Source organism: Branchiostoma lanceolatum, chromosome 1 (assembly GCF_035083965.1).
Source record: "Branchiostoma lanceolatum isolate klBraLanc5 chromosome 1, klBraLanc5.hap2, whole genome shotgun sequence".
Taxonomy (NCBI): Eukaryota; Metazoa; Chordata; class Leptocardii; order Amphioxiformes; family Branchiostomatidae; genus Branchiostoma; species Branchiostoma lanceolatum.
Window position 1 is genome coordinate 5,597,267 of NC_089722.1, and position 14,300 is coordinate 5,611,566.

The 14,300-nt window shown below is 42.6% G+C and overlaps 1 protein-coding gene across 1 annotated transcript; it reads right to left on the reverse strand.

Moving 5' to 3' along the window:
- Positions 1–3,930: 3,930 nt before the first annotated feature.
- LOC136430833 (trafficking protein particle complex subunit 3-like) lies at positions 3,931–14,208 on the reverse strand. Its single transcript, XM_066421857.1, has 5 exons — positions 14,065–14,208; positions 11,239–11,336; positions 10,599–10,698; positions 9,830–10,012; positions 3,931–5,266 (listed from the first exon to the last, which is right to left on the reverse strand). The coding sequence occupies exons 1-5, from the start codon at positions 14,104–14,106 to the stop codon at positions 5,147–5,149; spliced, it is 543 nt and encodes a 180-aa protein (XP_066277954.1). The 5' UTR covers positions 14,107–14,208; the 3' UTR covers positions 3,931–5,146.
- Positions 14,209–14,300: the final 92 nt, after the last annotated feature.

Here is a 14,300-nt window from a genome sequence, read left to right on the forward strand (position 1 = left end):
TCCATCCCAGAATGACACTCCGGAGTGGAGATTCCTTCATCCCATCTCCTGACAAGCACCACAAACCCAAGGTCACCTTCATAAGCAGTCCCTATTAAATCAGCCAAGTTCCTCCCAAAGGCCTTCATCATCTTTCCCCATCATCTTAAGAACCTTTTAGACAGCGTCTTACGTCAATTGTGACCTTCGAGGCGTAGCCAATTATCTGTGCCGCATTTTCTGAGCTGGGAAGACTCGAATTTGTGCATCCAAGAAATCGACTACTAAAGTGTCATCCCAGTTAGCTGGTTGGTGCAGGGAAATCCTTGAACTAACTATAATGATACTCAGGTCAATCGGCTACTGCTTTCTTGACAGATATAAGAACCTCATTGAATCATTTCATTGGTTTAGTGAATGACAAAGTTCTTTTTTCACACAGACATATTCAACAAGAGCCGACATTTGTCATCTTCGGGGAAATTTCTGACTGGCTCACTTTATACTACGACGAGATGTCGCCATGGCAACATGGGCAATGCGGAGGTACCTGCCATGTAAAGGTGAGCTGTAAGGAGAACAGGCCCTGTTACCATGGTAACAAGGACACACCTGCTGAGGTACCTGCCAGGTAAAGGTGAGCTGTAAGAAGAGCATGCCCTGTTACCATGGTAACAAGGGCACACCAGCGGAGGTACCTGACAGGTAAAGGTGAGCTGTAAGAAGAGCATGCCCTGTTACCATGGCAACAAGGGCACACCAGTGGAGGTACCTGACAGGTAAAGGTGAGCTGTAAGAAGAGCATGTCCTGTTACCATGGTAACAAGGGCATACTTGCGGAGGTACCTGCCAGGTAAAGGTGAGCTGTAAGAAGAGCATGCCCTGTTACCATGGTAACAAGGGCATACTTGCGGAGGTACCTGCCAGGTAAAGGTGAGCTGTAAGAAGAGCATGCCCTGTTACCATGGTAACAAGGGCATACTTGCGGAGGTACCTGCCAGGTAAAGGTGAGCTTTAAGGAGAACAGGCCCTGTTACCATGGCAACAAGGCCACACCCGCATCAGTCCGAGCTCCTCTGATATATTCTCAGGAAAATTTATTTTTGCAACAAATATATCAGATGTAGATCAGCACGAAAACCTTATGGACGTGACGCTGGCAGCATCAAACCCCTTAACGTCAAGGTCAATGGCACCTGGCACTGACATTTGACCTGCAGGAGAACCTATCAGTGTTTATGTATCCCATAAGTCATGGCGGAAACGGCCGTTAAGTCGTCTGACCAATCCGGCTTACCCCGAGTCCAGGTTTGTGGCATCGTAAAAGCAGCTACAGCCACAGCAAAGCATCTCGTGTAGGTCAAACCAGCTTATTTCCTCGGATATCTGTTATTTCAAACTTAACATACTGTAAGAGGCAAAACATAGAGCTGTGGGTCTGGAGAAAACTGGGATCTGATTCTATTCACTCCCAGAAACCGTGCAATATGTATGTACTAGTTTCATTGCTATTGGGCATGGTACCTGACTAAAGAAACAAAATAAACTGGGTGTGTCAGGGTAACATTTTCTCCCTCAGACTCTGTTTCCATTTGTTGATCTTTCAGCTCAGCATGGTTTTGTCAAGATCCGAGAATCACCAAATATAACTGGTGCGGTTCATCACATGATTTCCCGACGGAATCTTCAAATCTGTCTGCCCGTCAGCCGCCGCACGTTGAGATGTTCTATGGTGTAAGATTGTCTGTAACCCCTGCCTCACAGGGGCAGTATACTACAGTTGTAATGGTCTCACGTAAACAGTCTAACATGTCTGCCGTGCATTTAGATGTTGCACCAGCAGTGGGGTGAAGTGCAGGTACTGAGTTAAGGGAAAAGCAGGGTTCTCCGCAGAAATCAAGCCGCGATTGACTGGCGCTGTCACGACCGACGCTGCTGTAGTCTTGGGAAGGTCAGACTTGGCCCCAAACTAGCAAATTCTGATGACTTTCATCAAAGCGACCTGAGGGCGGTGCTGGGATCGTCACAAGGAGGCGCAGTGCCTTTATGCCATTGCTGTGGGAGAACCATGACTCAGACAAGGAGGGAGAGCCCTGAAAAGCGACGTCGGAGGGAGATAATTGCTGATTAAAAGTTGTAATTGGAAATGCCACACATGTACCATACGAAATATGTGACAGAAGGAATGTGTGACAGAAATACAACAAATGTATCGGATGGCTACAAATCGAGGTTATTACCCCCTGAACAAATGTACTATATAATACAGTAATATGTGACAGAAATACAACACATGTACCATACACCGTGCATTCCTGTCCACTGTGACACCAAGGCAGACGGAACTGGTCAGTCCCGTGACGTCATCCCTGCCCTTACCCTTCAGCCCGCTAAGGTGGCCGTTTCGCACCGTATTTACACTGGCAACTGGGCTAGACAGCAGGGGGAAGATTAATACATGTAGTAAATCTCCTCCAGTTTATCACCCGAACTCCTGTATGTCAGCTTACATGGCCCATGCCCTCTGTCTGCAATCTGTTTCATGCTAAACAAGAAGAGTAGACTCTACACATCCTCCCCCTCAATCGCTATGTCATAGAATGATTGTAATTAAATGTGCATTCATTAAGCTCAACTATTCTATGGAATTTTGATAATTTTTCCCAGGTTCGGTATTTGATCCTGCCATGTAATGTTTGTGCCCTGGAGGCGATGGTAGTCAGAAACGGGCCGCTGGGAATTGAGTTTGCTTACGATGCAGATCTGCGCCTGTTTAATGTGATGCCAATAGTCATTACGGGACGGCATTATGTACGGACGGGAATATACCAAATGGCGCGTGCACACGGACGGACCAACGCGGCGTGATGTGCGGGGAACATGCATCAACTGTACCTGTCCTGTACCTATGGCTGTACCTGTACCAGTACCTATGCCTGTACCTGTACCCGTACCAGTACCTATGCCTGTACCCGTGCCTATACCTGTACCCGTGGCGTACCTGCACCTGTCCTGTACCTATGCCTGTACCCGTGCCTATACCTGTACCTATGCCTGTACCCCCCTATACCTATACCTGCACAACGTGACAACATGCTGCGGCATTTGGCAGTCGGCACATGTTCTTAAGAGGTGCAGTTCAATGATCGTTTGAACTCATCAAGACACAGTTTTATACTATATAGCCGAAATAACGGCCCTTAAGTGTAACACACCATCTTCACAGGCACGCGGCGTGGCAGCAGCTGGTTATATTACACTGGACGACTTGTCACACCCAACCTTTGCACATCTAGCTGCAAGAGCTGTTTAAAGCTATCTAGTGAGGATGATCGTACAGTACTTGACGGCAACGAATTCCAGTTTACAATACGAACTTTTGAACACCTGAATTTGGGGTTAATAACTCTGATACTTGAAGGCATGACAGTGCTACTTTTTTGTTATTTTCTGAGCTAGTACTCGATACTTAGCAGTCGGTACTATTTTGTACCACTTTCTTTACTCAAACAACCCTGAAGTATCATTGCATATTACGTGTCAGACTATACAACACTACTGGCAACCGGGAAACGTTGCTGCCTTCCAGTGACATTTTCCGCCTCAGAAATGCCATTTGGATCACTGACGGAACGCGTCAGAGATAACATTTCGAGCTGATCCTCATCTAAACTATGACATTAGATACCACCGCATAACGTGTGACATTCGGTGATCCATAAATGCCATCTAGTTATTTTGGTAAACTCGGAAGATAGATGTGAAGCATAGTTAAGATTATGATGATGGTGACAGGATACTGATAATAATGATGATGATAACCACGATACAATGATGGTGAAGATGATATGATGATGATGATGATGGTAATGATGATAATAATGAAGACAATTCTATACAATTGTCATGTCTAAGCACAAACAAGTTCTACCTCAGATACAACAAACTCGATCATTTGATAAATTGTATGTCAATAAAAGAACAACTCGGCAGACAACAATAGAACTGATAAATGTAGTATGTACAATTCATGATTAAATATCCATGGTTTTTAACAGACACATTACATACAAGTATAACTAACATCCACCAGCATCACCAGGTACCTTAGCTTTTACACATCATTTTCTACTTCTCAGTGTATATCTGAGTAAATTTTATCAGTAGTCACGTCATCACATCATTTCAATCAAAATGTGCCCCTCTTGTACTCTTGTACAGTAATAAAGCTATCAATATCATTCATCGTATGGATATACGATTCTTACATCACGACCTTGAGAAGACGGCTAAGGTCATTGACGGAGAGGACAACAGACATACATGCTCCATTAAATAGGCTGTGAGGACCTGGATCTACTCTAGTCATGAACCAAGACGAGGGGATATAGACTTGTATAGGGGGATAATGACGAAATGCCCCCGGGAAAAGAGTTGACTTTGTCGGGGAAACCAGCCCAAAAAGATGATGATGCTGAATTCATTTATTTCAATTATCTTACCAGTAGATCACACTATATCAAAGTTACAATGTTATAGTTCTTACAACAAAACCTGTCAGGCTTGGGAAATGTACATGTCATGAACCGAGATGAAGGGGGATATAGACAAGACATGTTTGGGACTGCATTCTTTACGGAGCGAATCACAATCATGATAATCACTAAATGCTCCCTAATGAAAGAGTGGACTTTGTCAGGGTGACCCAGCCAAAATGATGATGATGAAATGACTCCATTTATTAATCTTATCTATTTCTACCAGCAGATCCCCCTCAGGCGGGTGACCTGTTTTTCAGGTGTTCCTGAAATACATAAAAAGACATTCCAGAACCAAATGCCTCCCCCATCCTTATCTTAGGCCACACCAAGATAATTCCTTGGTTCTTAGACATTTTGCATGTACAATCTTAGCAAGACAATGTCATGAAAACTGAAAGCTGGGAGGAAATCTTGAATCCGACTATATTCACTCCCGAAAACTGTGTGTACGAAGGTACAGACTTTCCCTCAGAGTCTGCTTTCATGCTCATCTTCCAATCTACATTATTTTTGTTAAGTCCGAGAATCAAGAGGTTGAATAGGCCTGGTGCAGCCTTATGCTACATGTGAATCCCACGTTACAGATAAGATAGTCCAGAATAATGTCCTCTTTGGAGCAGTCCGTTCTACTCCTCCCCTGCCGGCAAGGCGTCCTCTAATCTCCGGATGAACTTAAGACGGATTTCTGTGGTGCTGTCGCCCTTCAAGGCGTCTTGGAGGAACGTCACATCTACTTCCATCTGCACCTGGAGGGATGGAGGGAGAGAAAGATTAGTGAAAGTGTTAATGACACAAAAACAACATTCCTGATTATACACTTTGGATACTTAATTCACTCCATTAGCTATCATACAAGTAACAAACAAGTAAGTAGCTAATCTTCCTGAAGTATCAAACAAATGTACAAATAATATAGTAAACTACATTATTATATCTCATGATTATAGGACTTTCGAACCAAATATAGACCCTTCCATGATGACGATGAGACCCTTCTAACGTTATCAAACATGAAACCTTACAAATCACACTTTTAGTTCTTTCTCCCTGCCAACAGGTAATGAAGTACATTTCGGCTCATGACGACACAGTAAACACAGAACCAGGCAGCAGGAATCGAGAATTAGAATTACTGTACTTTGCTCTGAGCCCCGAGAGCAGTCTTGTCAGCTTAACATTCCTCATGACGTAACCTACAGAAGGTCCTGATGATACAAGGTTTATACTCAATTGCAAAGGCATGGTGTTCTTTTTTAGCAGTATATGATTTGATCTGTATCTGTATCTATATAGCCGGTATAACTGCCGTTAGGCGTAACACACCAGAGCAGTCTTGTTCATGGACTTAAAAAATTGTAAAAAGAAGGAATTGCTCAGAGCTTGACAAAAGGCCCAGGTATTTACACTGTAAATTCATCTCTTTTTGTTTACTTCATTTTTAGTAGGAGGGGGAAGGAGGTTTTTGCAGTGCTTTCAGTTCGCAGCTGAAACAATTCTGTAGTATAGTGAAATTGATAATGGAAAAGCATATTCACTGTGTCATGATCTAAATAAATGACAGTAGCATACAAAATGTAAATACTGTACATGGCTTGCATTGAAAGGCATGGCTTTGTTTCATGTCCTTGATATACATGTATGTTGAAATCTTCAAGGAATAAAATTTGTCAAAACAGCGGAAGATTTATGGTTATCTGTGAAACAATGTTTGCTGACGTCAGCGTCATGGTGACTGATTATCCCCTAAGGTCTGTTGTTTACGTCATCACCATGGTAACGGATGATTATCCCTCAGGTCTGTTGTTTTATGTCGTTTCAAACAATCTTTTTTATGATAACTCAAAATGGGAGGAAAGGCTTGCCGCTTGGTGATGGTTTGTCATTACATCTGACATCACAACAATTTTCTGCACATTAATATATAAGTCGTTATCAATTGATGGGCAGGTTACATGCATATTGCTGCCCTGCATATAATATGTGTTAGAAAATACAGGCCTGCAGATCCGCATGTGGGAATTATCATTCAAATTATGGGTCCTTTACAGCCCAAATTAAAGGTCTGTTACGGCCTGTAATAATAAAACAAGAAGCGGTTTACGTCTGGTCTGTCATTTCAGGTTGTACCTCGGCAATCTGGTGAGCACCATTACAGCTGTACCCTGCTGTTAAGGTGCTTGTTAGAGAGGGAAAATTAGCATTCAGGTCATGTCCTTCTTTCTTCCAGTCCTTTTTGTGTATGCTTCAAATTCCTTTACATTCGTGGTGGGTTTTATTTTGCTGTAGAAGGGAAAAAGGGCTTTTCACTGTGTTTTAAATTTTCAGTTGAAGCAATTTTGCAGTGCAGTAATATCTTGTAGCAATACAGCAGAAACATGCATTCTCAGTGTCATAAATTTAATTCATCATGGACAGATCACCATGAAAATAAAACCACCATACAAAACATTTCAAGATTCACAGTTTTGTAAGAGGGAGCCATCTACAGATTGTAGGGCTGTGTGTCTAATCTCTTGTATTAAGTATGATGGACTCTTCAGCAGACTGACTGTAGCGTTGTGTGTCTAACGGTAGCCTGTGCAACACAACCTCTTGCCATCGGAGGCTGACTGAGCCCCTGTCTGCGGACCTGGCTAGAAGAAGGGCTGTTGGAGGTGTGATCTACAATTGTAGTCAGGGTGGCCTAGTGGATGTTATAGATGGTAAAACTGTTAGAGGTGTGTATTTAGTCAGATGGGGTCTATTAGTCAGATGGGGTCTATAGTGGATGTCATACATGTAGATGGTAAAACTGTTTACAGCTTTGTGTATTTCTAAATGAACTCATTAGCTTGTATGACCACAGCTTATGATTCTGCTGGAGAAATGGGAAAGCTAAAGACTATACTGAAGTATGTTTATGTGCACTGATGCCGCTGTCTTTAGGGTACTGGCCAGTGAAGGGCTGCTACAGGTGGTATTTAGTCAGGCTGGGCCTGGTGGAATAGATGCTTAAGCTGTTTACAGCTTCGTGCGTGTCTAAATTGACTCATTAGCTTGTATGAACACAGCTTATAATGTGCTAGGAAATATGAACACTGATCTGCAGTGCGTTTATATGTTTGTGCTGTCTGTAGGGTCCCATCTCCTTTATGGGGGGCTGAAATCATTTGTCAGTGCAGATGGGAGGATCAGAGGCCATGAGTTTTATTTGCTGGCTTTTGTGGCTGCAGCACGCAGTATTTCTCTGTGAACCCCGGAGTCTGTGACGTAGCGGTACAAAATAGTGCGCCCTAAATCTTGAACTGTATGTAAAAACGTTAACGTGAAAGCCAGCGAGGCACCAACTTTACTGTATGCTAGTATAATAAGTCAGCTTTTAGACTGTACGAATGAGATTGTGAAGTTTGCCCATTCGGCATATAGATGCGCGTGACCTTTGCAGCTGCCTGCCAGGGTGAGTTGGCTGTAGTTCCGTATGACCCCACATGACTCCATTTCAAAATGGTCATAGAAATGTTTAAAAAACAATAACTTCTTTTGGGTTTTCATTTAATTTGTAGATTGTACCCTCAACTTAAATGTATTTGTTTGTCGTGCTTCTCTAGGGTACCCAACTATAATTTCATCCGCGTTGATGTCGGTCACTTTGTTGTCTTTAATTATAGAAATCCCCATAGGCCGGAAACTGTGTTCTGCTACCTTGTGTCAGTCCCTGGTGGGATGTGAAAGGTCAAATGTGAAGGATTGCATACGACATACAGCTTAACAGTAAGGTCTAACAGACGTAGTTATGACCAAAGTCACTCTGTCAACAGCTGAAACACCTATCTATGAACCATAGTACAGCATTACAGGTATAACTCCCCTTGATGTAGAACACATAATGCAGATCTGTCTCCAGTTTTGAATATTTTTCCATCTTAGACATTGTTTGGGATCCCATCTTTTTAATTTTCGTTTTTAAATTTAAGCTTATGGATATACATTTTAATCAATTTCATGTCATAGAGTTCAGATTTTTTGGAGGGACGGGAGTGCAATTTCTGTCTGTCTAAACAAGCAAATCTCCACCCCGGGACGGAGGGTCCTGGAGACAGCCCTGCCATAATGGAACCTGTTTCACGGAGTCACCATCAAACTGGAGGGGAACATCTCACTTTTCTGTTCAAGAGGAAAAACCAGCAAAAGCAATCTCTGAAGTTGCTCTGTCAAAATCTGAAAACATTCACCATTCCTAGCTGAACTCTAATGCTACATGTATGATCCCATTTCCAAAGCCGGTCCCAGGCAGGGGAACAAAAATTATAATATAAAAGACAACAAAAGACACAAAACGTTAAAAAAATAGTCCTAACCATATGTTGTGTATTTTCTTGATATGTATTTTTTATTTTTCATTTACGCAAACAGCCCGGCCGGGCCCGGGATTAGAAATGGGACCGTAGCATGATGCAGGACTGAGGACCTGTCGACTGGGATCAGACTTCAGTTCAACGGGGAAGTCTTTCAAAGGAAGCTGTGCCCAGAGCTGCTGTCCTGTGCGGAGGAGGGTAATGGTGCGTTATAACTCCCTTTGCTGTAGAACACTACCGCGATAATGGACCTTGTCGGCAGGTATCTCCGTCAAACTGGAGTGGATGGTTTCAGTTCAGCACGAAAGTGAGCCTGGATGTCAGACTGTTTTCAGGCCCTCTAGGTCCAACATAGTGGTAGTATCCAGTATTTGATTATATTGCTGTGCAGGGGTCCCTGGCACAGGGGTGGGCAGCATTCAGCTAGTTTTCACACACTAGTCTTCACACTGCGCTTCCAATACAGTGGTGCCACGCTGGTGCCACGCTGGTGCCACGTTGGTGCCACGCTAGTCTTCACACTGCACTTCCAATACAGTGGTGCCACGCCACCTTACATACCGCGAACATACCCCCCAAGGACAAGGACTTCCCCAGGGTGGCATCTAGGCTACAGGAAAGTCTTTCCAGGGCAGCTGACGATGGGGGCTTCTGGAGATGTTCTGTCACAGGCAGGCTTTTGTACCTTTGTTGACATGAATCCAAGCATGATGCTTTTCTATTAGCTAGTAGTACTGCAATGCGGCTTTGCTACGGCTCACGTTTTTGGCCGAGTATACTGGGTCACCCCTACTCTTCTGGATAAGTCGGATCTTTGATGTGGAGGGGTTTTCACACTTTAGGCTCCGTCATACACAGGGCCACTCGCAAATCAGGGCTGCGTTGCTGCTTGCCATACATACATAGGTACACACATACATATATACATCAGTCAATCAATTAATCAATCAATGAATGAATGAATCGCCCCCTTACCATCTCCAGCGACCCCCTGAGGACCCCGCCCAGCAGGTTGGAGTAGTTCAGGTTCTGGTGTCCATCAGGAAGTTCCACAAACTCCGTCAGCGGGTTGTTGTCCACGATCAGAGAAAACTCGTCGCCTGAAGGGCTCCAGTTGGCCACAGTCGGCGTGATGCCCAGGAACATCTTAAACCCAACCTGGAGTAAACAAACAAAACAAAAAAACAATTAAACAAACAAACTCCATCAGCAGGTTGTTATCTACGGTCAGCGAAAACCCAACCTGAAGAAAAAGAAGTTGATTTGTTCATCTTGCTTCAATAGACCCTCTTTGTGATGCTCAACAACAAGGAAGTCTGCTGGTGCAATAACGCCATCTAGTGAGCAATGATGGTATTACAGCCCTGGGCTATTACACTGTAATTCATACATTGGCACAATTTCATCAGTTGATGCCTTGTATACTAGTATGTACATGTAACTAAGTTTTCCTGTGGGGAAATGCTAAGATGTTTTTCTAGTATCAGTTTTGCTCAGTATTTTACAAAAGCAGAAAGTGTTGAAAATAACATGCATGTTTTGTTGTACCTCTGTGTTTAAACTTTCCTGAATTTTTAGCATCTGTGCAGAAGCTCTAGAAGGTGCATGTTGAGAAGAGTTTGTTTCTTTGTTTGTTTGTCTGTGTTGTTCCTAAGTATGTGTTTGAAGTTCCCTTATTTTTTTTTCATTCAGAGAATCTCTAGTGTGTACATTTTGAGAAGAATGTATCAAGAAAGTGTCGTACCTTTGCGATGACATCCGCCGTTTCCCTGAAGTCGTGACACCGCCCCACGGACGAGCGCGCCAGGAAGTCTTCTATCAGCCTCACTCCAATGTTGTAGCCCCTGAAATAGGAACAAACTTCACAATTCACAGGGAGTAAGGAACACATTCCAACATGTAAACTGTGTGCTCAGTGTGTTTGACATCAGGTAAACTGCAAAACATGTTGTTAGACCACATTTGAATGTAATAACAAAAAAGTATTACATAGAAAACATAAGATTTCAGTCAACATACTTAGGCCTAGCAAAAGAAATACTGTGTTTCCGGTTTCAGTCCTGAAAAAATTACTAGGTCGGTAGGTAGGGATTGTTGTATTCTAGATTTTTGGCCCAGTGATCGAACAAATGCATTTTAGCAATGTAGAACAGAAATGCATCAGGCACTCGGTTTGGTATTTTCTACATCATATTTTAATCATAGAGATACAAATACAAGTACAAGTGAATTGATATAGTTTGGGCAGCTTTTTGCTAGGGTAACTGGAAACAAAACATTTTTCCCTAGGCCTTAGCTGCCTTTTCTGAGCTGGTATCAGAAGATATATCTGTAATGTTATACATGTACATGTATCGTAGTTTTGGTAGGAGTAAGAAACTCACATCTTGTCGAGCTGCTTGTTGACTTCTTCGTCGCTCTCATAGTCTTTAATGAGCTGCGCCACCAAGGCCCCATAGGTCAGGGTAAACAATTCCGCACTCTGCAGGGGAAACATTCGCCTGATGATTTAGACATAATGTGAAATATACATGCACACTATGAACCACACATGCAGGGGCTACATGTTCCTGGCATTGAAAACTAGTAATGCTTTGTTTGTTTCGAAAACCGATAAATCACCTTTAGGCATAACAAATCAATTTGCACAGTAAGTACATCCTGTTTAAGACTAGACTGTAGAGGTTCATCCACTCACAGCGGGAAGGACCCCTACTCTAACCTCTCAAATAGAAGTACCCCCTGGAATAGAAGTACCCCCCGGACAAATCTTCAAAATGTAATATAAGTACCCCCTGGAATAAAAGTACCCCCCGGAAAATTTCAAAAATCGACAGTCGAGGCTAGGTAAACTGTGTCCATACATGTACAACTGTCACTGTCAGAGGGAAATAAGATAATAAGCAGGTAGGTAACTTATATCTAGTCAATTATGCCATACCTATTAAGTATATAGATATTGAACAGAATAACTGTCCATAGCTTGTTCAAATCATGATGATCTTTCTCGCCTCTTCGTAAAATATAATAGTAATATTGAAAAATTGGGCATAGGTTCCCCGCTATGACCCCTAACCGGGGGCCACGGTGCTTTCAAATTCAACAAGTGAAAATGTACATGATACATGCTTTTTCTACTTGGAACTTGAAGCAAGTGATCAAAGAAAATTGTTATATCATTTTATTATGACTGACAATCAGTGACATACATGTATAACAAAAATCATCAGAGTACTTAAGTTACATGTACCTGATCATATTTTTTAAAGACATCAACCACAAAAAAACACAAATATGAACACAGTCCTTCCACAAAAGAAATATGTCTATAAACTTTTGCTCCATAGCGTCGAAAACAAAGTGAGACGCTCGGATTTCGAGTTCCCGCGGTAAATCCCACAATATTGAACAGAGATCGACTGTAAAAGTAGCTCAACATCACAGACCGCACATACTAAGAAGTTACCCATTACGTGTTGACACTAGAAACCCGCGATGAACCGCCTAAATTGGGAAAATTTTACGATTATTTAAAAAAATGAACCCTCTGAAAATAAATATGGCCTTGTTGCCCAAAAAATACAATATTTCCATGCGTTTACGGTATCATTTTAAAGATCGGTATCCGCACTACGCAATATGCTGCTAGTTTTACTGTCGCCATGCCTGAGAGTGGCGGCCATGTTTCGCGATTTCGCGCTGTTGTTTACCGAATCATATCGGACATATTTCTGCCGTTTTAGAGATTTTGTGGCCTCAAAACACATATTACAAGGGAAGTTAAGTTATGATTGTTGTTTTAACGTGTTACATGTCTTCTGCGAACAAATAATTCTTCCGCCGCACATATTACAAGGCAAGTTAAGTTATGATTGTTGTTTTAACGTGTTACATGTCTTCTGCGAACAAATAATTCTTCCGCCGCGCTGCCGATACTACGGATATAGTGGTCAGGAAATTATTATTCCCCGTGCAGGCGAGCACCCTACTCCACACGTTTTTGATCAGCGTGCTTTGGTTTACGATATAAACAGAGACTATCAAAGTTATTTATATGAAAATTGTATTTCAAAATGTCAATGTCGCGTCTTTTTTTCCGGTTTACTTTGTAGCGTCATAGCGATATCGACCGATATGTTACGAGTGCCGCCAGGATACTTTTCACAAGGCCGTCGGAGCGGCCGGAAAATCAACGCCGGTAGGCCGAAAAATAGCGAATTACGAGCAAAAATACCAGGGAAATATGGGCAGATAAACCTTAACTTACAATTTTAGAGGGATTCCTGGTTTGCAAAGCCTCAATTTTTCAAAAAATAATAAACGTACCGTCTAGAATAAGAACGTACCGGGTGGAACTATAGGCGAAAAAAAATAAACGTACCGGTACGTTTATTTGAGAGGTGAGAGTACTCTTTTTGATAAGTGTGGTGGGGTTTTCAACATGCTCGAGGTGTGGCTCTCCTCAAAAAACGGGACCTCCGGCTTTATCATGTCCCATCCCAGATATGTACCCATTTCCTCCTGAATCGAGTGAGGAAATAGGTGCCTTTCCCAAGGGAAAAACATTGGGGCCTGCCAGGGATTCGAACCCAGAACTTAAGGTGGCAGAACACAGTATTTCGCCTATGGGGATTTCTATAGTTAAGGACCACAAACTGACTGAGGTCGTCTCGAAAAAAATATAGTACGGTGCATTTCTGAAGCACGACAAACGGATATGTTTAAATTGAGGGTACATTCTACAATATAACTGAAAACAAAAAAAAGTTGTGTTTTTTTTACGTGCCTCGCTGGCTTTCACGGTTAAGTGTATACATGCGGTACAAGATTTACAGCGCACTATTTTCTTACCCCGCGTCATAGACAAATACTGTGTACTGCCACCTTAAGATTCTGTATGTAAGTCAACAACCCTAAATACAAACCATCTTGCCACCCTCGACTTGTACACGTAAGTTCCAGATTAACTAATCAGCAGTGGTCATGAACTGCATATTTCGATATCAGACCAGAGATCTGTACTTGAGAGAGAGAGTACTGATAAAGGTTCCAATAGGAGCTCGCAGAAACGGGTCATAAAAATTATGATTCTCCTAGCTAGGAAATTATGGGAAAGGTGGGAGGGGGGCGGAAACACAACTCTGCCGGATCTGCGACCTGCCGCCATCTTAATGCATCAAAACGAGAATGCAATATTCCGCCGTACTCACCACTTTCTTGGCCTCCGTTCCTCGTCCGGCTTGACGAGACATCTTCGCGTTTTCACGGCTTTACCCGGCTGAATGGAGACTGGTTCTGTGGTCTGACTGTCGAGATTTGCCTTTTCCTTCCAACTCCCACAAATTTCTCTGTAAGAACTGATATATATTTGTCTACGTAGATTCGCTATATGGTATTCAGCATTGTTATGATAGTATAACGTCAAAACAATTAAAACAACGTTGAT